Source organism: Poecilia formosa, unplaced genomic scaffold (genome assembly GCF_000485575.1).
Source record: "Poecilia formosa unplaced genomic scaffold, Poecilia_formosa-5.1.2 Scaffold149, whole genome shotgun sequence".
Classification (NCBI taxonomy): Eukaryota; Metazoa; Chordata; class Actinopteri; order Cyprinodontiformes; family Poeciliidae; genus Poecilia; species Poecilia formosa.
In genome coordinates, this window is record NW_006800088.1 from 1,025,315 (window position 1) to 1,048,591 (window position 23,277).

Consider the following 23,277-nt stretch of genomic DNA (forward strand, 5'->3'; position numbering starts at 1 on the left):
TAATATTCGTCGTCCTACAAACAACGTGGCCGACACAAATAATTTCCCTGTGAATTTATTTTTTCTTTTAACTTTTCAATATAAAATATATAAGACAGACAATATAATTTGTGTTTTAAAACAACCATTATTTTTAAGAAAATGACTTGTATTTTTGTATTTTCTAAATATTAGAGAGGTTTTATTTTTCCATGGTTTGTGATTTGGTGCGCAGAAGCGGAAGTGGACGGCATCCATTTTTTTTCAGTTTTGTTTACTGTAGCTTCGGCGATAGCAGGGAGGGAGAGCTATGCTTAGTTTACCCAAAGACACAGTTAAATTGTCTTAATTTGCCTAAAGAATAAATTTTAGGCACTCTCTTGACTTAAGAATCTTAAAAGTCTTACTGCAAGATCGCTTGACGTCGAGGTATGTAAAACCAATTTGCTGTATAATCAACAAAATCCAGCAAAAAAAATTGAGACCGAAGAAGTTAACTTCTTCATACTGACTGGCTAGTGGAGAGAGTCACAGGCTCGGAAACAGTGTTGTAGTTTATGTTCAGCTGTCTCTAGTTTTTATTTTTAAGCGTTTGGAGATGTGTTGAGGTAGCGTTGGTTTTGTCTAACGGCACAGATGATCGAGGTGGTGGCCTCCATGGCCCGGGGCCCCGTGTTCCTGGCCGGGGAGCTCCTGGAGTGCCTCATAACCTTCACTAACCCGATGTCTCACCTCTCCACCTCGGCCAGCAGGTACAACTTTTCTCCTGTGGGATTTTTTATTTTTATTTTTCAAATGATATGGCTTTATCACATGGATGTGTTGTTTATCTTCTATGATGGTGTACAGAAAATTGTCAGCTAATTAAAGCCAACCGAATTTATTTAAAGAGCAATTTTCGTGCAGTTGAATGCATCTTAAAGTGCTTTGCAAAGTTTGGAAACAATTAAGAGTTCACGCACAAAACATTAACTAAGTATATATCATAAAAATTATTTGATGTTTCCTTTTTAATTGAAAGATGGCATAAAAAAAGTAACACGGAGAAAAGTAATTGCAGTTTTATTTGTAGTGAAATGAAAAACCAAAAACGGATCTGAAGAAGGTAAAAGTAAAGTTGACTATAAAACGTATATTATCCATAAGATAAATAAATAAATAGAAATAAGACCTGAAATTGCACTAATTCTAGGATTAAATCAAATATCATAAAAAAGAAAGGGTATGAAAAATATACACAACAATCTAAGCTTCAAAATCTAAGAACTAAACAAATAAATAAAAGTCCAAGTTTCTATTTTGCTTTTTACAATATCAACACTATATTTGTCCTCCGTTCTTGAGGACGCCTGTACCAAAGACGGAGACTGTAATAACAAAAAGATTCCTCATTGTGAATTTTATTTTTAACTTCAGGTGCAAACAATCCACTTTGAAAAAAGCAAATCACACAAATCGCGGAAGTAGCACAGCAATAACATATTTAGCTTGGCACACAGTGGGGACAATGTGGAGGGAGGAAATCTCCAAAGCTCACTGTTGCAGAGCTGCAGCACATTTCTTTCAAACTGCCAGTATGCTTCTCTAATAAAACATTCATTGATAATTGTCACATATTTATACGGAGGGGTGCTAATAATTGTGTTTGAAGAATGCTAACGTTGATCTCAGTCAGTCAGCCTGCCCCGGTGTAACCATTGTCTTCTGTGTGGCAGCGAGATGTTGGCATGGGCCAGCGCCCAGATCCACTGCCAGTTTCATGCCAGTGAGAACAGAGTGGCCCTGCCGGCGCAGGGCAACAAGCAGGACGTCCAGGCCGACAGCGACACCGTGCTGATTCCAAGCAGAGGTGAGCCATCGAAGAGAGGGGCCAAAGGTCCAGATTCATGTGTCCGATATCAGATCTGCAACTTATCAGGACTGCCACCAATGATTATTTTTGTTACTGATTAAGCTATCGTTTTTTTTGTTTGTTTGTTTGTTTGTTTTTTTCCCTGATGAATGGTGGAGAAAAAAAGTGGCACATTTTGCAGATTTTCATTTAAGCATTTTTTATGCAATGTTAGAAATGCATTAAAATATTGCAGATAAACACATTTAATTTCCTTGTTATATAAGATAAAACTGTTGTTGCCTAAAATGCAATTAAAACTTTTCTTTAGTGTACGCTTGATCATTTGTTGTAAATAATGCAACTCAACGTCAATACAATGAAGGGCTGACCTGGTGGTTATTTTAGGGGATTTTCTTCTTTTTTTTCTTTTTTTTTTCAGAATTTGAACTGGGAGAAGCTAAAGCTATGTTATCTGGGTAGAACATAGTCACAAAGCTTTTTTTTTCTTTTTAACTTAAATGTAAATATCTATCATTTCTGTACAGTTTTGACTTAATTAATGCTGAGCCTGTATACAGTGAACCGATTACTAAGTTGGTTGACAGTTATTTTGGTAATTGATTCATCACGGTTAGCCTGATTGATTGTTTCAGCCCTACGGCATATATGTATTTTTTTAAGAACGGATGTCTCTGAAAGGGAATTTGGCAAAAACTTATTAGTAATAAATAAATACATTTAGATAGTAGGTCCAAAGATAAGGATTTAGAATGTGCCACTAAGTCTTCACCTTTATTTTTTGCAGGAGAACGAGGGCAGTGTGTGCTGGACACACCTCCCAAAATACTGTTCTGTGACCTGCGCCTTGACCCCGGGGAAAGCAAAACGTGTACGTATTTTCACATGATTTCTGTGTTTTATTTTTGTTTTTTGTTTTTTTTTTTAATCCTTGCATCTTTTACATATCCACATATACCTGAGATCACCTAAAGCAATTTTCTCTTGTATGACTGAATCAGTCTCTGATTTCTGTTGTTGCTTTGAGGTTTATTGGTTGTTTTTGTACAGCTTTATGAATTCCCTGCTAATTTCCTGCTAAATAAAATTTAAATATTGGGTCTAAAGGGGGTTTCACATTTGAGCATAGAATATTTTGGCCCTGACTCTTACTGGCTGGTGTAAAATTAAAAAAAATAATAATCTGGTCAGTGAACGCATCATGCACAAGCACTACAAGCTAATTGTGCTACCAACAAATCTAAGATTCTTGCTAGTTTGAAATATCAACTCTAATTATTTTGTTTCTTTTCCAGAATATTAGTAAAACTCACTTGCGTCCCGTGACTACCTGTGTTATCGTTCTGAACTAGCGATTGAAATTGGCTAAAATTTGTATTTGCCGCTAAGACAGGCTGGATGTCCTGATTTCTGCGTCTGTCTCACATTCACAACAGTTTCATTTTGTTGGTTTTTATCTCTGCTGTCACAGACTCCTACAGCGAGCTGGTTCCCGTAGACGGACCTCCTAGTTTTCGCGGTCAGGCAGTGAAGTACGTCTACAAGCTGACCATCGGCTGTCAGCGGGTCAACTCTCCCATCAAGCTGCTCCGAGTTCCCTTCAGGGTCCTGGTTCTGCAGGGTGAGAGAGTTTTGGATCGCCTCCGGTCGCATTCGCTTTTATTTTGTCCGACCCTCTGTTCTTTAGATTTGTGAGGAAATTCAGTGAAGAGTAAAAACTGATGAAGTTTGACTTTTTCTTATCTGGCCCGCAGGAATGCCAGAGCCTCCGTTTCCTCAGGATGAAGAGGTTTCTCCCTCCAACCCGTTTCTGGAGGAAGAGGAAGCAAGCCGGCGAGACGCGACAGCTTTGGAGAGAGCGCTGGACATGCTGATGGTCACCACCTCCAGACGATGCCCTCGTAAGTTTTTATCAGCTTATCTTTCTTTCTTTGTGTGTTTCTTATTTTCTTTCTTCTCTGATTTCTTTTTGTATTTCTTTTTCTTTGTTCTTTTATTTCTCTACTTCCTTTTTTGTTTCGTTCTTTCTTTCTTTGCTTCCTCCTCTGTCTCTTTCTTTCTTTTTTCTTGTCTTCTTTTCTCTTTCTTTTTCTTTTTTTATAGTTTCTTTGTTCCTTTTTCTTTAATTTATTGATTGATTGATTTGTCTTTATTTGTTTTTTCTCTTTCATTATTTTAATTTTTAATTATTTTTTTATTTCTTTTATTTTTCTTTCTGTTTTTTGTACTTTATTTCTCTTTATTTTTATTATTTATGTTTCTTTTAATTTTTCTTTCTTTTTTGTACTTTATTTATTTTTCTCTATTTTAGTTTTTTTTTGTCTTTTGTGTTATTTCTTTCGCTATTGTCTTTTTTATTTAAAGATACTCAGAAACAGAACTGTTCAGTGTCACTCTACAGATACATACATATATGTATTTATATAAACATTAATAGTGGATCAGATCAAAACAAAGCTATCTTTTTTTTGTTGTACCTTTCCATCATTTGTACTTTACACACATTTCCTCTGCTCTTCGTCAAACCCAGACATGTTTAATATCACCAACACGCGAGGAAAAGTGGCAAAGTTCTGCATCTTTAAGACCGTTTACAGACTGGGGGAGGATATCGTCGGCACCTTCAACTTCTCCGAGGGAGACATTCCCTGCCTGCAGGTGAGTTTACTGTTGCAGCTGTGGCATTGCTTTCCAAGATTTATTCTCTAAAACGCTTCGAATATGTCCTAGTATTCGGTGAGCCTGCAAAGCGAGGAGGAGATCCAGCAGCAGTACCGGCGGCGACCCGAACAGGCCATCAGCGTGACTGGACACGGCCGGCACGTCGAGTCCTGCCTCCACACCGCCTCCAGCCACTTCTCTCTGCCCGTACCGCTCAACGTGACGCCGGGCTTCAGCACAGACATCGGTCAGTCGGAAGGTCACGTTCCAACGTCAAGTTGTTCAAAATGCTTTTGAAAATCCCTCTGAAAGTTTCAGACCATCAGAAATGTTCAAGTTGATTTCAGTCGTAGTCATATTTTTAGAAGCCTCCACTTAAAAAGTAAGCTATGCTCATAATGAGGAATTAATTTAATATAAATTAAAGATTTAGAGGAAAGACTATACCTCAAGTGATACGTCAAAACAATATTTGGGTGCACAAGTTTTAATTTATTTAAGTTTTTTTCTAGAAACAGGTTCTAATTTACACATTCATGCTTGATGTCATACCTGCATTAATATTTAATTATATGTTTTATATGAAGGTTGCCAACACTACAGATTTCTCGTAGTATTTGTTGCAACTGTAGCAGTTATTGCATTAGTAGGGATTTTTTTTTTTACCTCTTTTGTTATTAGCAATTCATTTATCAAACATCTTACTTTAAAAGTTTTTAGACGCCATCTTCATCGACTCTCCTTGCTCTCACTCTTCAGTGACTCTGAGGTGGCGCCTGCACTTTGAATTCGTCACAGCCCGTGAGCCGATGGAGCCACCCACCGTTCTTCAGAACCAATCAGAGGTGACCGTCTGGGCTGGGGCGGAGCACGTCGACGTGGACACCTTCAGCTGGAACCTGCCCGTCAAAGTGCTGCCCACGAACCCGGCGCTGGCGTCCTACGTGTCCCAGTTCACTGGCACCAACAGCATCAACATCTGACCTCCAGAGCTGCACAGTTTTAAAGACTCTTGTGAGTGAGTGTGTGTGTGTGTGTGTGTGTGTTTTCCTTTTACAGGTAACTAATATTTGCACAGAGTTGCATATTTCCAGAAGAAATAAGCATCCAGAGTTGGTGGATTCAAATTGTATTGAAACAAACTGTATATGTCGCCTTTTTCGTTTTTTGGCTTTTTAAATTTTTTTGAAAAATGCAACTTTTTCCTTTTGGTGTTTATTTATTTCTGAGACTGCTTTATGAACGAACAGCTTTTATTTTTCTTATTTGAAGCCAGCATTACTCATACAAGACGCTTTTCTCTGTACAAGTTATTTTCTTTGAGCTCGTGTAAGAACCACAAGGATATATTAAAAGTTTAACCTCAAATTTCCTTTATTTATTTTACACAAGAGTGTCATCTCCAGGTTAAATGAGTTACAGCAGAAAACAGGTGAGCAGAAATACATATAGCGTATGCATTCTTTCTTGTATTTACATTACTGGATTGTTTTGACGAAAGTTTTGTTTAGCAACGAATATTGAGTCAGTCAAATATGCAAAGGTTTTACTGAATTTTTAAAGCACGGCTGATTATAGAAATAAAATAGATTTAAAAAGATGCAGAATATTTACTTTAATACTTGCAAGAAGAATGCTAAGTGAGAAATGTCATACATAAACACAAAAGGCTGCTTTTCTGAAGTTTTGTTTTGCAAAGACAGATTCCTAATACGGATGTAGGCCAAGACTCACAGACGGTGTCTAATATAGGTTCATTAAAACAAAAAGGCATTTTCTGATATTTAGGTGCAGGTCAAGCTGTTGTTGGTCTCCGTACGGATCCCCCCGTCGAGCTGCAGCTGCAGTGATCCGTGGCTGGGGTCCCTGTCCGTTTCGCCCGGGGTGCACGGCAGGCGGGGGTCGGCTGTCTGGACCAGGAACACTTTGCAGGTCACCGGCTCCACCCTCACCTCGCACCAGGCAGGGAAGTCCACCGGCCGATGCACCCTGCACGGTCAACACAACAGTCTTTGTGTACTCCTCCTTACGCTGCATGTTTTTAACGTGTGTGCTGTTCAAACGTGCAGAAAATGTAGCTACAAACCATGACTGTGTGCTCTAGATAGATACGACTCTCAACCCAGGGCGCCATTACCAAGGAGTGGCAACACAAGCACGCACAAAAAAAGTATAATTTAAATGTTAGTTACTCCTGTGATGCTCGTTTTTCATTTTCCACTAATGGGGAGTGTTGGACAACGTAAGAAAATACTGTGTGGCTTTGCACTGCGGATGGGTAAGTGACATGGATGAAGCAGTGTGACTCACAGTTTATTATTTGTAGTTAAAAAAAAAAAAAAGATAAATCAATTAAAAAGTGAAAAATTAGACTGATCAAAGCTGCAATTAATTAACTAATAATTACTGAATTATTGTTTCCTTATCAAAGATTTTAAATTCATTAATTCTTCATTGTATTTGTAAAACACTAAACTAAAAATACTTTTTCAGCACTAGGGCCGCCTTAAGAGTAAAAAAAACAATGCTGTACACATATCTATATATTTATGTCGTGATTTTTGTAAATTTAAATTACATATTAGACAACAATCTAATAAAGAAAAATCATTGAAATAATGTGAAAGAACAATCTATTTTTTGATCATTTGGGTTACTTTTAGTTAAAAAACAAAAAAAATATTTACACTCTTCAAACTAACTTTCATTCCTACTGATCATAATTTTTGCATGTTTCTTCTGCTCTTTGGATCATTTGTCTTATGGTGGCAACATGAGCAGGCCTCTTTGCCCTAATCTTCAGGTTCATAGCTTCTCTATCGGAGTTGAGTCTCTGTGCCGCTCCGTAGCATTAATGTTAAACAGAATCGTGTTGGCAAAAGGAAAATATTCCTGTAACGTATGCCTGCCAGGGGAACGAGTGCCTCCACTGTTACGTATGGACTGTGTGCATCTGGACACCGAGCGATTCTGGGTGTTTGTGTTTCTCACGTCTCACAGCAACCGACTCCAACGGGGTGCAAACAGGTGCACTGCATGCAGGCGTTATCCATCCAGGTCTCCCCCAGGGCGTACTGCCTCCCCTCGAACTCACACAGAGCTGGGACAACACATAGTTCAGATCATTAAAAAACAAAAAAAAAAAAAGTATTAATTTAGATGAAATAGGATTTCTCACCTCTGGAGTTGAAGTGGCACTCAAGAGGCGCTGCAGAGCCACCGCCGGCCCAGAGCAGAAGAAACCCTGCTGCTGCCACCATCCAGTTAACCACGGCGAGCTCCATCTTCATCTTCTCTCCGATTCCTCGTCTCCTTATGGTCCCTCGCTTATACATCCGGAGGCTTTAAGCCTGTGCCGTGGAGGTGTGGTCGCCATGTGGGCTGTGGCCCTGGCTGTGGAAAGTGGCGCCATCCATCAGGAATGAGGAGGTCCTGTTTGGAGTGGAGGGGGGAGCGGCTGAGGGGGTTGGACAGAAGTGAATCCTGTATCTTTTCATGGGTTTGGCACCACAGAGATGCTCTCGCTGTGCTTCAGCAGGCATGAAAGTCAGAAAGTGATAGAAACAATGACACATCCATGTGGTGACTAAGCAATGGAGGGGCAGAGGAGAGGTGAGCTGGAGGACAATGAGGGAGGGAGGGAGGGAGGGAGAGAGAGAGAGAGGGAGAGAGAGAGAGAGAGGCCCAAGGAGGAGGAGAAGCAGAGGGATTGGATGTATTTACTGTTATTCATCACCGGTAAACCCCTTTTCTAGTTTAGAACTGATCAGAAAGCCATCGCTATTTCAAACAGTCTAAATGTTAGGCTACAGCCAGGAAGACCATAACGTCATGGCCACTCAAGGCTGAAAGGTCTTTAAACTGGGGCCTGGCTGTGATCTACTGGAGATCAGGCATTTTTTAAACATGTTCCTGAAACCTTAAAATCTTCTTACAATCTAGAATAACATTTGAAGATCTGGTGGAATTTAAAATGGCTCAAATAAACTGTTACCCGAGCTCCTACAGAGCATGTTTTTTGAAAGAGAAGAGAAGATATAACTTTCTCAAACTTAAGGATTCATAATATACGCACAATAGGAAAGAGCTTTTCTATTTCAATTCATGATGTGAAATTACTGAACAAGTTAAATGAGGAGTTAACAAGTCAAAATTGAATACAATTTAAAAGGAAATATAAGGAGGTCGTTTTCACAAGATATTGAAATGTGGGTGAGAGTTAGCACTAATGTGTTTATGTAAATTAAGGCTAAGGCAGATGAGTGTGTGGATATGGATGTATATATTTAGACATATGTAAACCCAGATAAAATGGAAAACTAATTAACTTAAGTCCTTTTTTAAATTTTTTTTGTTTTATTAATGAGACTCCATCTGAAAGTGTTGTATGAGTTTATGAGGTGGGAGTTCATAAGTTTCTAACTTCTTTCCTACTCCTTTTCAAGCACTGTGGTACAAAAATACGTGTCTTTTGAATTCCTTGTTATTTTATGTTGCTATCATGTTCAAAGTAAATAAACCATTTTGAGCCATTTAGCTGCAGGGTTTCCCAATAGAACATTGTCTGAACCGGAACACCAAGACCACGAGCGTGTCTTCCTCCTGCTGGGTCGTTTTGACCCTTTCTCTTATTATCAACAAGGATCTCCACACTTACAGCTTCAAATAGAAGTTAACAAACATTCCTCACAGCCATGAATTTAATCTTCTACTGTGTTTTTAATTATTTGACCAATTGAAACTGAAACAAAGAAAGTTATTTCTTTATTTCTTTATGAGGTACATCCATGCATTGATTTCTACACACTTGAATGGATTACACTGGCAACATTGTTATGAAGAGCTGTGTATCATCTGCGTTGCTATAGTAACCTATCTTGTTATTTAACAGCAACTATGTAAAACAACGTGCAACGTCAAAATAGTTGAAACTCACGAGTTGGACTTTTCTTTTCAGAAGTTTCTCTCGGTTTTCGGCACCAATTGATGCACTGTAAAAAAAAATTAAAATCAAAACTTGTACATTTATTGTTTACCACAAATATACACATGTACATTTCTAGCAGGGATTCAGCTATTAATCTTTTGTCTCAGCATCAAAACAAACGGACTGCAAAAAGTTTAACAGATCTACGTAAACTTGGTACCGACTTTGTTTTTCACAGAAAACAAGTCGAGATGCCAGCAGTCAGCATGTTGTCATCTGACCTGATTTTACGGTGATCTGACAAATGATTAGTTCATCCTCTCAAACTTGTTTACCATCTGTGGACAGAGTTCAAGATCAGAGGAAAAATCCACCCAGATCTTTCACAAGCGGGGCCCCGGGGCCTCGTAACCTTCCCGTCTTCTCTGACACCTCCAACATTGATGGACGGTGTTGATGGGTTCTCCACGGGAGTTTTTCTCATTCGCTTGATCTCTGTGACTCAAAGTTCCCTCTTCCATTGTGGACAAGTCTTATGGACCAGCCACAGCTCTTTTTTTTTTATTATTTCATCCGATAAAGCTGAAGAAGAATTTACACACCTCGTGTTCAAACTTGGGTGGTACTGGGCTCTTTGGAGATTGCGGGTCACTTCAAACGTGTCGACTCAGAGCTCACGCCCTGAATCGTCCAGTGCGAGAAGGGCGGATGTGTCAAAACTGAAGATGAGGATTTTCCTGTCCTGTCTTCACACTTCATGGACATGCACTTCATTGGAGACAATTGCATTTTAACTGGGGGGAAACTCTGAAAGTGCCCGTGGCTTTCATCATGACACAACCTTTGGAACAAAAACTAGCTGCACTGATTGAACTTCATCCTGAAAAACTTAGACAAGAACATTTTGATCATCGCCTTTAATTAATGTTTACATATCTTTTATTCAGCAGAAAATTTGATGCAATAAATATATTGCATCAGATGATTGTATTTATTTTCTTTTCTTGATTATTTGTATTGTTTTGCCCAATACGAGATAAATCAATACACTGAAGTCCAGGAAGTATCGATAAATAATATTTTATTTCAGGCTCATCACTACATAGACAGACTGTTTCAGCTTTAGTTTCTGCAAGTTAAATGCTTCTCTGGGTTCAGATCTGAACTCTAATCCGGTCTTTGCAGATATCGTTTTGGGTCATTGGCCACCTGACAAAGACGGCCACGTTTGCAGAATATGAGATAATCTGAGAAGAAACTGATAATGCAGCATGCGTATGCCGTCCACTTTACTTCCATCTCATTTTCTGTGTCTTTTGATGATAATATTTACCTCAGATCATAAACATTTCTAACGTTTGCTGCAGTCTTTTCACTCTGTGCTTTTCATTTGGGTTGATGTGACAATTTTGAATCATTATTCTTGACAGGCAGCAATCTTTTAGCTCATTTTGGCACATTTTTTAAAAATAAAAATGCTTCTCTTTATGATATCTTTTGATAAAATATGCTTGCTTAACGTTCACAATCATGTTGACAAGTGTTTGTTGACATAAGTGCTAAGGCGGAGTACGGGTCAGTCCAAGAAACCAAAAATGCTGCTGGACAATATTAAGCTTAGAAATTCATTGAGCACCATCTGGCAAATGCATTATAATGATTATAATTCATATCTTGAATCGTTAGTAGCGAGGAAATTTAATGACTGTACTTCCTGCCCTGGGAGCATTACATTGGGGTATCATGCTCCATGCCTAAGATTCTGGATTTTGTACACTTTTTGACACAGGGGTGTGAATTCAGTTATTTGTATGGGTGGGTGGGTGCATTTTGCAGTATAATGTAAATGCTACATTGCCCCTGCAGGCTTGTATATCTTTGGAAAATGACGTTAGGGGAGGAATGATTCAGATGATCCCATTGCATTATGATATTTCCTCTCCACAGTATTATGGTAGTAAGTGGGGTGGTGACCCTGATATGTTACTCAAACAGAGGGAATCCCTTTGGATCTCTACCCTTCAAACTGAAGCATGAGTTATTTCTGAATGTGATTATTTTTGTTAAATAAATCATTTAACACCTAAATAGAGATTGTACATGTTTTCGGATGAAACAAGTTTTGAGCATGTTTATTTCAAAATTCTCTGGTATGTGAAATAGTATATTTCCATAGTGGATTCTGTAGCATCAGATATTCTGGAACAGGACAAGTAAAAAGGGATTTCACAGTTGCTTTGAAAATTATAGTTCATGGACAATGTGTTCATCTTTTTATATATATATATGAGTGTGAAGTACTTACCTATACGTAAGTACTCGTGAAGTACTTACCTATACGTAAGTACTCCACTTGACTTTCGAATAGAATAGTTTTTATGTGTCTGTGTATTGTAGATCCTTGATATATTTTTTACACTGTACCTTTAACCACGAATGCTCGAAGCCCTCCTTCAGACTCAAATAATCAATCCAAGACTCAACGATCGCTTTCATGGACTTCCTCGTCTTGCCTTATCGATATTCTACTACTCTGACCTGACTGAAAATTTCGGTTTCTGCTGTGTAGCTACTAAAAATCTAAAATCATGCCCGGTCAGACTGTAGCTATACTAGCGTCTTAGCAGTGACTAAAAACATTGATTTATAATTTTTAAACAGTTTACAGTCTGATAAAGCCTTCAGTTCCGTTGTCCGGCTTTTATCCGGTCTCTGTGGAGTGTTTCTGCGCCAAGGCCTTGTTGTCGCAATAGTCTTCCACAAAAAAACGTCCGGGGATTTTAATGTTGAAGTCGTCCGGTGTGGGAGTAAAATTTAGTGTTTTTCCCCTCGGAAGATGGACACAGACAAGTTTAACTATGTCTACAGCTGTGACCTGGACATTAATGTTCAACTGAAGATGTGAGTCGGGCTGCTGAAGCCGTGTGTTTTGATGAATCTATGGAACTACTTTGTTCTGCTCGGTGTGTTTGCGGTATGGGTCGGTGCAGCGTTTGACATCTTGCACTCAAGTGGGATTTTACCTTTAAAGTCCCTTCGGGTGCTAATTTATTATTTAATAAGTGACAAGAAGAGATAAACTGTTTTAATTTGTGTTTTTGGTCGTATGTCCTGTCAGGTCGTCGGTTTCTATTCGTAGTGAACTGCAGTGTTTTGATTCGCTACATTTTTCTTTGTTGAGTCGGTCCCGTTTGTGACGAGAATTAATAAAGTCTTACATAAAGTAACTAGTAAGCGAAAAGCATTTAAATTAATCCACTTGTACTTCCGTGACTCAGGAAGCATGTGCCGTCTTGTTCTCCTCCGTGGTAATTTTGACTCTTCATTGGTACATTATGCTGATTTAGCAGTAATACGCCAGTCTTTTGTCCATTTTTTCCTTTTCAGCTGGTCAAATGGTGAACAGTTAGGTTTTTCTCTGCACATACCATGCATAGAAACGGAGAACTCCCACTTTCTTTCAGTCTATAAACGCACCAACAAACGGAATGTTCTTTGATGCCACATTCCTTGAGTTTTTTTTTTTTTTGTTTTGTTTTTTAAGTTCAGAGAAATATGCTCCGCATTTACGGGAATAATCTTAAATAATTTTTTTGTTTTTGAAATAAAAGTAAATGCATGCACTCATTTCCTGTTGCAAAAAATGCAACAGAAAAAACAAGCTGAAACTCTTGTTGCAAGTATTTAGATCTGTGAATAGGTCCATTCTAACATATGAATATGCAACAGAGCTGAATCAGACAGCTGATTTATCGCCTCAGAGGTCAATATCTAGAGGTGTGCAATACTGCATATTCTGCGATCGATTACATAATGATTCAATACAGGTCCAGCACTGCCAATAACGACACCAATACTCACAACTTAAGTATAGTATTATCAAATTTCTTTTCTGACCTTTAAGTGTTTTTTCTTTTGAATGATTTTGGTAAAACTTAAGACAGAATTTAGATAAAGTGCACCGGTGTCCACAAAATGCGCTAATAGCATATTTACATCATGAGCAGAAACAATATAAAAATGAATCAAATTTGGGTGCATTGTTTTCTCAATAAACAAAATGCAAAAAAAAAAAAAATTGTTTGAGAGCAAATCTTTTTTATGGTAGAGCTGAGTAACTACTGTACAAAATCAAGAGGGCATCTTTGAACGTAAAGTATTGATCTTATCACTTTAGTATCCACCTCATACTGACACCGGCTTGGTCTCAGAATCCACCATCTCTGTCAGATTCTACAGAGTCCTGCTAACTCGCCTAATATTTGAAATGAAATCATTCAGGAAACGTATTCGCACCAGTAGTCAACTCTATACATTTTTGTTTTAGTCTGTGCTTCATCAGAAAACTAACAAAAGACGAGGAAAATAATCAGATGCTTTTTAGCCGGGAAGAGAAATAATTAATCCTGTTACTGGATTAACAATCAGTTTGCCTTTCTTCTTCTACTCTTCTCCAACAGCGGCAGTTTGGAAGGAAAGCGAGAGCAGAAGAGCTACAAAGCGCTGCTGGGGGACCCGATGCTGCGGTTTTCCGGTCTGTACCAGGAGAACTGCTCGGACCTCTACGTCACCTGCCAGGTGTTTGCGGAGGGGAAACCTCTCGCTCTGCCCGTCCGCACCTCGTACAAAGCCTTCAGCACACGGTGGAAGTAAGAACACAATCGGGGGAGGGGGGGGCTTCTTCTAAATCTTGATTGTACTTTTCCTGTGATAACTACATTTTATCGACTTGTTTTTTTTTTCCCCCATTCCCAGCTGGAACGAGTGGCTGCGGCTGCCGGTGAAGTACCCGGACCTTCCGCAGAGCGCCCAGGTCGCCCTCACCGTGTGGGACATCTACGGGCCCGGCAGAGCCGTTCCTGTTGGGGGAACCACAGTCACCTTGTTTGGCAAATATGGGTGAGTCTTCTGAGCCACAGCTATGCTTTGGTTGGTTTCTGCTGAGCTAAATTAATAAAAAATGAAACTAAAAGAGCTATCGTTTACTTTTTGTTTTATGTGTGCATCAAAATTTGCACTTATAATTCTCACCTCGTAACTTCTGCCGCTGCTGTTTGCTCCAGCATGTTCCGGCAGGGGATGCATGACCTTAAAGTTTGGCCAGGCGTGGAGGGGGACGGAGGGGAGCCCACCACCACACCAGGACGCACCAGCAGCAGCCTGTCAGAGGACCAGATGGGCAGACTAGCCAAGGTATGGACAGTAAACGAGGAGTAGAGATGATGGTGTGTATCATTTACAACGTGGCATGGCAGAGGATGGAAGGCAAACGGGAAAGCGTGGGATGGGAAGTTGTTTCTAAAGCGTCATTTGTTCCAGGGTCCCGATCTGGAGGTACTCAGTGATGTGAGTACGAATGGAGGAGCTGCCAATGCATTGCGTGTGTGTGTGTAAAGTGTGTGTATGAAAGCCTCGGTCAAAATATGTTTGGTTACAAATCTCACCACATCTAGACTGTAGAAAGGTCCGTAAATGCAGCTGGTCTCTGTTTTGAAGTGTTCTGTGTGGGAAACTAAACACATTTTGACCCAGGTTTTCGGTGTGAACACATTAGCGTCCAGGTGTATGGCTGCGTTCCTGAAAGCATCACACACACACACGTTTGTTTTTAAGTTTACTGCTGCAACTACACACTTGTGTTGCGGGTGTGTGTGCATGCATTTCATTTTTATGACATCACTAAGGTTTACGTAATTACCTAGAATGGATTTAACCTTGAATTTCTAGTTTCCAAAAACTCACAAATTCCTGTTTATGGTAGGAATATACTCAGGTAGGAGCTGGACTCCTACTCGATCAACAAGTTGATTGACCGTAATTAGTGAACGACTGTTTGGAAATTCCAATATACAATCTTTTTTCAGACCAGCGAATGCACCACGTTGGTTCTCGTTCAGGTTAGCAACAAAAACGCTCTTTGCTGTAGACGCTGTCGTTGAATGACATTAAATATTTCAGTAGGTATGGGCAACTGCATTGTTTATTGTCACCATGAAAGACTGATCAAAAGCTGCTTGTGTTACTGGTTTTAACAATGCCGCTTGTACGAAAGCATCAAAAGTGATAAATTTATCAGCAATACAATTACACTACTTGGTGCAACCGATGCACTCAAGTCGCCTAGTTGACAAATGTCTTATTTTTAAAGCCACATTTGTGTTTGTGGGGTTCTGACTGTGTGCAGATCAGCAGCAGTAGGTCGTCAGAAATCGCCCACTGCATTCTGATTTGGGTGTTTTTTGTTTTAATGTTTCGAGAGCAGCAAACTTATCTAAAGTATTGTTTTTGGCAGCGACCTTTCTTTAAGGTGCAAGCTTTAATTCCAGCTGCTGAACATGTCTGTGCAGAAATATTGGGCTGGCGGCTGGCCTCGAGTTTGTGCATGATTGTTGGAGCTCACCAGCTGCTATCCTGCAAGCGGTTCCACTACAACAAGCAAACAATCAATGTCTGTTATTTTATCGTTTTAACGTCTTTTTCCCTCTTTCTCTGTGTCTTTGCTTCGCATCTCCATCCAGCTGACCAAGGCTCACCGGCAGGGCCACATGGTGAAGGTGGACTGGCTGGACCGGCTGACCTTCAGAGAGATTGAGATGATCAACGAGGTGAGACGGTCTGGCCCAATTCTGTCTCCAAACTGAGGTTTTGTTTTTTGTTTTTTTTTTGTTTTTTTTTCTTCAGATATTCATGTAAGTAAAATTTGTACATTTTTATCCTTTTTGAGCAACCCTATAGAGGAAAAAAAAGCTTTAAACCACTAATAGTTTTCTCAACTTTTCTTCTGTATTTGTTGAGGAAAATGCATGAAAAATTTTTCTGTGAACTTTTGCTGCTTTTCCACTCAGTTTTCGGCCAGTCGTTTTACCGCTACGTAAAAATTAGGAAAGAAGCTGAAATTAATGGCTTAAAGAAAAAGGGGGTACATGTAGACAAAAGGCATAGAGGTGAATTATCCTTCCTTTGATTGTCTTGTGTAGCAAGTGTAGTTTTATCGGTCAAATTGAGCTCCTGCAGTCTGGAAAAGTATGTTTAGATTATTAAATTAGATTCATTTTCCAGGTTTGAATAAGTATGGCAAATAAAAATACCACTTGATAATTATGTGTTATTGGTAGATTAATACCTGACCACCAACTATAAAGTCTTTAAAAAATGCAAACATTTTAAAAAGACTTAAATAAATAAGCAATGCTCAGCCTGTTGGGGGCACAAGTAAAGCCTGGTGGCCCGCCAGGCTCATAAAACACTGGGGGAAACCCTGTTGTTCTGGTTTTTTTTGTTTGTTTGTTTGTTTGTTTGTTTGTTTTTTGCGTCAGACTGATTTATAGTTATATGGCTTAACACACGCACAGAAAACCCCCCCCAAAAAAAACATCCCTCCGAAAATGGTTAAGTAACTGATCGGTAAATGAAAGAAAACTGTAAAGGACTACGTTTAGAAAAGAAAGCCTGGAGAAAACATTGACTGTGATTAGTTTGAAAGATTAAAGGAAGTTCTCAGACCTTGGGATCTAAACATGAAGAAAAGAGGGATGGCTCCTGACTTGCACATTTAGAGAAACAAATGTGTGTTTCTGCAGAGCGAGAAGCGCAGCTCGAACTTCATGTACCTCATGGTGGAGTTTCCTCGCGTCAAGACAAACGACAAGGAGTACAGCATCGTGTACTACGAGAAGGTAAGTCTCACCTTCCTAACATCCGTCCAGATGTAAAAACCGGACGTCACGCAGCTTTGAGCTGTGTTTTTGTTGATGGTCGTTTCATCTCTGCACAGGATGGAGACGAAGCGTCGCCCGCTCTGACCAGCAGCGACATCGTCAAAGTCCCCGACCCGCACTTAGGGATGGTAAGATCAGATCTATGGAATCCCTGCAGTTATCAATAAACTCTAAAAGAAGATTTAATTCACCAAGGTTTTAACAATAATTCTTGGTTTTGCCGGGTCCTCCTCCTCTCAGGAGAACCTGGTGGAGAGCAAGCACCACAAACTGGCTCGCAGCCTCCGCAGCGGCCCCTCGGACCACGACCTGAAGCCCAACGCCGCCACCCGGGATCAGCTCAACGTGAGAAACCGGCGGTTTTAATTTTTTTTACGATTTTAGAAGGATGAAGCCCAACAGTAAGCAAATGTTTGCACGTCGCCAACAGATCATCGTGAGCTACCCTCCAACCAAGCAGCTGAGCTCTGAAGAGCAGGACCTGGTGTGGAAGTTCAGATACTACCTCACCACGCAGGAGAAGGTGGGGACGTTTCTGCTTCCTTTCAGTCGTTGTCTCCTTAGAAACCTGTCACAATGAGCAACAAATCAATTAATTGCTTGATAAGTGAAAATGAGGTAGATAAACAGTCGTTAAAGAGATGCTCGCCTTTAATATTGTTGAAAATTTGGCATTTTGAGAAACGCTGCAAACATTTGACACCCAGTACGAAGTAGTTGGTTTGCACTATCTGCCACTTTTGCCTGTTTTCCCTGTCAAAGCTGAATTATTCATATGTTTTTGATTATAGAGACTTTATAATCCATTTTAATTCTTGTTGTTTGGTTTATTTATTATTTATATTAAAATGTTTCCCAGTTCCAGTGTTAAATGTTCTTTAGAAGTTAAACCTGTTGGGATTTTTTATCTTTGAAAAGTGTACCTACATTACTGTGCCATTATTATTATTATTATTATAGTTGAAAATGGCCTCAAAATGACAATATAATTGTTTTTAGCAATCATTCAATTCGATTTATCTTTCAGCAGAATTTGTTACCGTGACAGGCCTTTCTTCTTATGGCAGCTGTTGTCCATAATTTACCACCTGCTCTCTTCCTCTTCCTCTTCCTCTTCCTCTTCCTCTTCCTCTTCCTCTGGCTTCAGGCTCTGGCAAAGTTCCTGAAATGTGTGAACTGGGATCTGCCCCAGGAGGCCAAGCAGGCCCTGGAGCTGCTGGGCAAGTGGAGGCCCATGGACGTGGAGGACTCCCTGGAGCTGCTGTCCTCCCATTTCACCAACCCCACAGTGAGGCGCTACGCCGTGGCGCGCCTCCAACAGGCTGATGACGAGGTACCGCCAGACAGAACCCTGAAAATAACTTACTGCAGGAGCATAATCTCCCACTGAAACATTATGGTGCTCCAGTTTTAAGTATGTTGTCTCAGTTATTGGCACCTTCTAACCATCTCTAAAGTACAGAATATCAACTTACTGCCTTTTTAAAGTCAGTCAGAGCGTCTGGGGATTTGGAATTAGTAAAGCGTGACTTCCTGTTTCCCTCTGTAAATAAACCGCATGACACAGATCCCCATTTTTCTTAGTCACTCTTCGAAACCGAGAGAGAGCTTCCTGTTTAAGCAGGCCAGATGTGTGTTAAAAGTGGCCAGAAGAAAACCGCTTTTCACCTGAACTTGTTCGTATCCAAAAAGCTCTAAGCAGCTGAAGCTGTGCCAAACAAGGCCTCACTTTGACCTTATTTGCTTTATTTTGCCTCCGTTCACAGTGAGGAGGGGGATTTGGATTTGGGAGGTAAAAAAAAGAAAAAAAAAACTCTCCAAAGCTCACAAAGTGTCATCTTCATTTCATCTAATACTCATATAAACCATCTATATCTCAGCTCTTTGTTTAGGAGTAATACCAGGCAAAAGTCCTTTACTTCCTCGATCAGAACTAGTCAGTTGAATGCAGAACAAAAACATTCTGATTATAATACAGTACAATCAAGCTACCTTGACCAAGTGCTAAATGCTAATTTGGAAAAAGCTGTCTAAGAAAGTCCAGCAGATTGCACTCGGTAAGTGACTTTGCATCAATTCCTCCTCCTGTCTGCGGACCTGGTCATAGAGGAGAGGAACCACTCGATGCTAAAACGATAACGACCCGAAACATTCAGGCAGATCAGCCCAGAAACGGTTCCTGAGATACACAGCCAGGCATGCCTGCCCTTTGACCTTAACTCTATCGAAAACTTGAGCAGAAGAAGAAAGAAATCTTTTTAAACATCTTTCTGAGGAAGGTTAGGGAGTCAGGGCATCCTTAATGAGTCTTATAGGCCTTAAATTTATCTAAAATGAAGGCCTTAGAATGTTTTAAATTCAATAAGAAAATGTAAGTTGGCCTCAAATATGTTAATTGCAGGACTATTTGATGTAGTTTTTTTTTCTTGAGGGACATTTCTGTTGGGGGTTGGATCTTGTTCTGTGACTTGAGATTGTTGAAGCTACGCTGGTAGCTGCTAACATACCCTCACTATCTAGCTAGCTCACATTTTTACCTCTATACTGGTTTTGATTATAATGCAGTAAGTTTCTCCCCTATATTTGTAGTATTTTCAGTCTTAAATTTCTGTCAAAGTGGTATTAAAAATGTCTGTAAAAAGTCTTAAATGTCACTCGCTACACCCTGCAGTTGCTCTGACGGTGCTGACCCCTGCCTGTTCCTCTCTCGTCCCTCCAGGACCTGCTGATGTACCTCCTCCAGCTGGTGCAGGCGCTCAAATACGAGAACTTCAACGACATCCAGGGAGGCCTGGAGCCAGGCAGCAAGAGAGACAGCCAGGGACTTTCAGATGACTCCACGCTGGACAGGTCAGAGCAACATCAGCAGAGCCGCCCTCTGGCTGCACATCACAGCGACAGGCATGAGCTGAAGGGAGCTGTTCTCTGGAAATCGGGGGGGTAGAAATGTCAGCAGGTGATCTAAATTTACCCCCAGATGCGCCAATTTGCAACGTTTGATTATTTCTGTTTCAGGAGGCGTTGAAAACGCTTTGGTTGTTAGGATTTCACTGGCAGCCGCGCGGCTGAGGCTGCAGGCTCAAGCTGTTGGCTCGGCGCAGCGGCCGCACTGACTTCAGTGTCGTGCGATAAAATAGTAGTTGATATAATTTCTGCTTTAGCTGCTATATTTACACTGCATAAACACAATATCTGACCAAGTTTTTTTGGTCCAGTTTCTAGTGAAAATATCTGAGTTTAGTCTTAGTGCGAGTGTACTAACTTATAAATTATCAGCAAGACATAGGAGCTTGTTTTAAGTCAACGGTTTATTAATATTACTAATGAAAAGTACTAGTTAAAAGTGAAATAATCTGCCAATCCAACAAGACATCTTTCCCATATTATATGTTAAAATAATATCTTCCTCTGGCAGACTATTTCACTTATAGTCATTTTTCACGAATGTTAACGAATTTGTGATTTAAAACAAGCTCATATATTGTGCTAAAAAGTTACTTGTAAGTTAGTTTTGTCTCATTTAAGGTGAATTAAGATATTTGCACAAAAAACTAGAGCAAAACTACTTGGGCGTGTTACGATAAGTTTTACTGGACTATAAATTGTCCCAGAAATCTTTTCAATAAGTGGTGATATTTGGTGTTTTGAAACCATTTTCAAGTAGTATATTGATAATGGCCTAACAACTCAAGTTTGTCTCTCAGAAACCAACAATCTTTAATTTTGTGAAGGACACTTAACACTGGAAGATATTTTAAATATTTAAAATAAACAAAAAACACAATAAATAAAAGGCAAGTAAGAATCACTTCCAACCGAAACCAATCATGCAAACATAATTGCCCTTCAAAAATCATCAGAATAGAAATTATTGCGCTAATTTAATTTGTTGCGCTATTAGCCGGTTTATTATTTACTGCGACAGGCTTCGGTCAGATTTAGTGTTTTTTTTGCAGCGTAGCTGGGATTTTCTGTTTGTCGTTTATCGTTTCGTTTCTGTCTCAGTTCTCAGATCCTGTCGGTTCCGTCCGGATCGTCCTCCACCGCCCAGCAGAAAGGCAAGGAAGGAGCGGACAGTGAGACTCTGGAGGTGATGAAACGGCCCCAAAAACAACAGAGGACCAAAGAAAACACACATTTTAAATGATCACATGATCATAAATTTCAGTTTGTGCTTCGTTTATTTATTTATTTTTTGCAGCAAGACTTGTGCACCTTTCTCATATCGCGTGCCTGCAAGAACGCTACGCTCGCCAACTACTTGTACTGGTGAGCAGCCGTCGTCCAGAACAGCAGCAGCAGCGTTTCACTGGGACACGATGGTGTAAAATCGACTCGTTTTTCTCCTCAGGTACGTGATTGTGGAGTGTGAGGATCAGGACACGAAGCAGAGGGATCCCAAAACCCACGAGATGTACCTGAACGTCATGAGGCGGTTCAGCCAGGCGCTGCTCAAGGCGAGTGTTTCCCTGGGCAGATTTGAGCGAGACATGTTCTGCAGCAAAGCAGCTGAGCTGTTTCTTGTTCTTCTTCTTCTCCGTCTGCACCGCAGGGCGATAAGAGCGTGAGGGTGATGCGGTCGCTTTTGGCCGCCCAGCAGACCTTCGTGGACAGGCTGGTGCAGCTTATGAAGGCCGTCCAGAGGGAGAGCGGGAACCGCAAGAAGAAGGTGACAGTAATAGATTAATAATAGATTATTCTGCCAGCTGATTGATTGATCTAATTTTAAAGAATGGTCACATTCTGCTGAGTTTTCATTCAACAACTTGAGTCGTTTTTTTTTTTGTTGTTTTGTTTTTTTTTTATCTTTAGAGAAAAATGTTTTTATTTTTTGCACAGTTCTGTTTGTTCTTCCAGCAAATTGCCTTTTTTTTGGGCCTGCATAATGCAATTAACGATGAATCGATTACTGTATTAGTTGATGATTATTTCAATAATCGATTAATCTGATTAATTGCTTTCAGCCCTGAACTGCAGTTTAACGAAGCGTCGTTATTCCTTGTGAATTCTCTGCAGACTGAGCGGCTGCAGGCTCTGCTGGCCGACAACGAGAAGGTCAACCTCTCGGACATCGAGCCGATTCCTCTTCCTCTGGAGCCTCAGATCAGGATCAGAGGGATCGTCCCGGAGACGGCAACGCTCTTTAAGGTTTTCCGCTGATTAAGTCCTCCTCTGATCACGTGTCCATCTGCCTTCGAAAGCAGATGACCGTCTGACACCTGTCACTTGGCTGTTGCAAGTGGAATAAAACTGTTTCCATATTGACTTGAGCGCAGTTACACCCATTAAGAAATGCTGTCGACTTAAATGGAGGATCCGTTTGTGTAGAACCAGGTGGCGCGTTGGTGCAACAGATGAAGCTGGATTTCTTCCTCTTACTGATGCACACACATCTCCTCCTGCATTTCAGCTTGTTTTTTTAGTTTGCTTTAGGAGCGAAAGGCCTCCACTGTCTCACGTTAACTTTGCATTTCCTAACATGCTCATATTATTTAATTCTGAGAAATAAAAGAGCAAACAATAGACTCTTGATTGATGTGTTGTCACCAAAACTTTAAGAAACCAAGGACTCGTACTCCAAGAACCTTTTCACATATTACCTTCCTTCAACAACAAATCTCATTGTGTTTTATTGAGCATGAATGGAAGGAAAGGATACATATTTATTACATTTTTCTAAATGAGAATCTGAAAAGTGTGGCGTGCATTTTTATTAAACCAATTTTACTCTGATACCCTAAATCCAGTTAAATCCTCATAACTTCCAGAGCTGTTTTTCAAAGAAGAATGGGGCAATAAAATGGAGTCTCCAGATGTGTAAATATGGTAGAAACCCACCCAAAAACGGCATGTTGAGTCAGGTGCATGCCACACTTTTCAGATTTCTACTTGTGAAATGTTCTGAAACGGCGCATTATCTTCTTTCCACTTTATAATCCTCCACTACAATATAAATACAAACATTTAAACTCTTTGAAGGACTTGTGTGTCGGGTGGAAGAGCGTTCCCCACCGTGTTTTCAGCTTTGCTTCAGGTCCTATCTGCGTTCTGTCTCACTCTGTCTGCGTTCTGTCTCACTCTGTCTGCGTTCTGTCTCACTCTGTCTGCGTTCTGTCTCACTCTGTCTGCGTTCTGTCTCA

At 40.2% G+C, this 23,277-nt stretch overlaps 3 protein-coding genes across 5 annotated transcripts in view; 2 read left to right on the forward strand and 1 right to left on the reverse strand.

Moving 5' to 3' along the window:
- The first annotated feature begins 231 nt into the window (after positions 1–231).
- Positions 232–5,857, forward strand: rgp1 (GP1 homolog, RAB6A GEF complex partner 1). Of its 2 annotated transcripts, none has more exons than XM_016677210.1 (10): positions 232–410; positions 612–731; positions 1,695–1,828; positions 2,619–2,702; positions 3,303–3,452; positions 3,586–3,732; positions 4,362–4,489; positions 4,562–4,739; positions 5,252–5,522; positions 5,560–5,857. In XM_016677210.1, exons 2-9 carry the CDS (start codon positions 616–618, stop codon positions 5,473–5,475), a joined length of 1,161 nt encoding a protein of 386 aa, XP_016532696.1. In that variant the 5' UTR covers positions 232–410; positions 612–615; the 3' UTR covers positions 5,476–5,522; positions 5,560–5,857. The 2 variants fall into 2 exon arrangements, with proteins under 2 accessions (XP_016532696.1, XP_016532695.1); XM_016677209.1 differs by having other exon boundaries at positions 232–408; positions 616–731.
- On the reverse strand, positions 5,849–8,153 carry msmp1 (microseminoprotein, prostate associated 1). The gene is made up of 3 exons (XM_007563632.2): positions 7,671–8,153; positions 7,484–7,592; positions 5,849–6,481 (listed from the first exon to the last, which is right to left on the reverse strand). Exons 1-3 carry the CDS (start codon positions 7,825–7,827, stop codon positions 6,277–6,279), a joined length of 471 nt encoding a protein of 156 aa, XP_007563694.1. The 5' UTR covers positions 7,828–8,153; the 3' UTR covers positions 5,849–6,276.
- Positions 8,154–11,922: 3,769 nt separating this feature from the next.
- Positions 11,923–23,277, forward strand: part of pik3c3 (phosphatidylinositol 3-kinase, catalytic subunit type 3) — an 18,941-nt gene continuing 7,586 nt past the window's right edge. The window contains exons 1-17 of one of the 2 annotated variants that reach the window (XM_016677206.1): positions 11,923–12,320; positions 13,880–14,068; positions 14,175–14,318; positions 14,483–14,612; positions 14,739–14,765; positions 15,938–16,024; positions 17,000–17,095; positions 17,194–17,265; positions 17,378–17,482; positions 17,568–17,660; positions 18,285–18,470; positions 19,857–19,987; positions 21,143–21,227; positions 21,339–21,406; positions 21,489–21,594; positions 21,690–21,806; positions 22,154–22,285. In XM_016677206.1, coding sequence (XP_016532692.1) covers positions 12,256–12,320; positions 13,880–14,068; positions 14,175–14,318; positions 14,483–14,612; positions 14,739–14,765; positions 15,938–16,024; positions 17,000–17,095; positions 17,194–17,265; positions 17,378–17,482; positions 17,568–17,660; positions 18,285–18,470; positions 19,857–19,987; positions 21,143–21,227; positions 21,339–21,406; positions 21,489–21,594; positions 21,690–21,806; positions 22,154–22,285 — 1,833 coding nt within the window. In that variant the 5' untranslated portion in view covers positions 11,923–12,255. The remainder of the gene's footprint in view (positions 12,321–13,879; positions 14,069–14,174; positions 14,319–14,482; positions 14,613–14,738; positions 14,766–15,937; positions 16,025–16,999; positions 17,096–17,193; positions 17,266–17,377; positions 17,483–17,567; positions 17,661–18,284; positions 18,471–19,856; positions 19,988–21,142; positions 21,228–21,338; positions 21,407–21,488; positions 21,595–21,689; positions 21,807–22,153; positions 22,286–23,277) is intronic. The other variant, XM_007563636.2, reaches the window with a different exon arrangement.

Bases quoted from the DNA above. Each gene is read 5' to 3' on its own strand.
- rgp1 (XM_016677210.1), top strand. From the start codon at position 616: ATGATCGAGGTGGTGGCCTCCATGGCCCGGGGCCCCGTGTTCCTGGCC. The intron at 2,703-3,302 runs GTACGTATTTTC...CTGCTGTCACAG, and splicing joins CCCCGGGGAAAGCAAAACGT to ACTCCTACAGCGAGCTGGTT. The intron at 4,740-5,251 runs GTCAGTCGGAAG...CTCACTCTTCAG, and splicing joins GGGCTTCAGCACAGACATCG to TGACTCTGAGGTGGCGCCTG.
- msmp1 (XM_007563632.2), bottom strand. From the start codon at position 7,827: ATGTATAAGCGAGGGACCATAAGGAGACGAGGAATCGGAGAGAAGATG. The intron at 7,593-7,670 runs GTGAGAAATCCT...GTGTTGTCCCAG, and splicing joins GTGCCACTTCAACTCCAGAG to CTCTGTGTGAGTTCGAGGGG. The intron at 6,482-7,483 runs GTGAGAAACACA...TTGACCGTGCAG, and splicing joins GGAGTCGGTTGCTGTGAGAC to GGTGCATCGGCCGGTGGACT.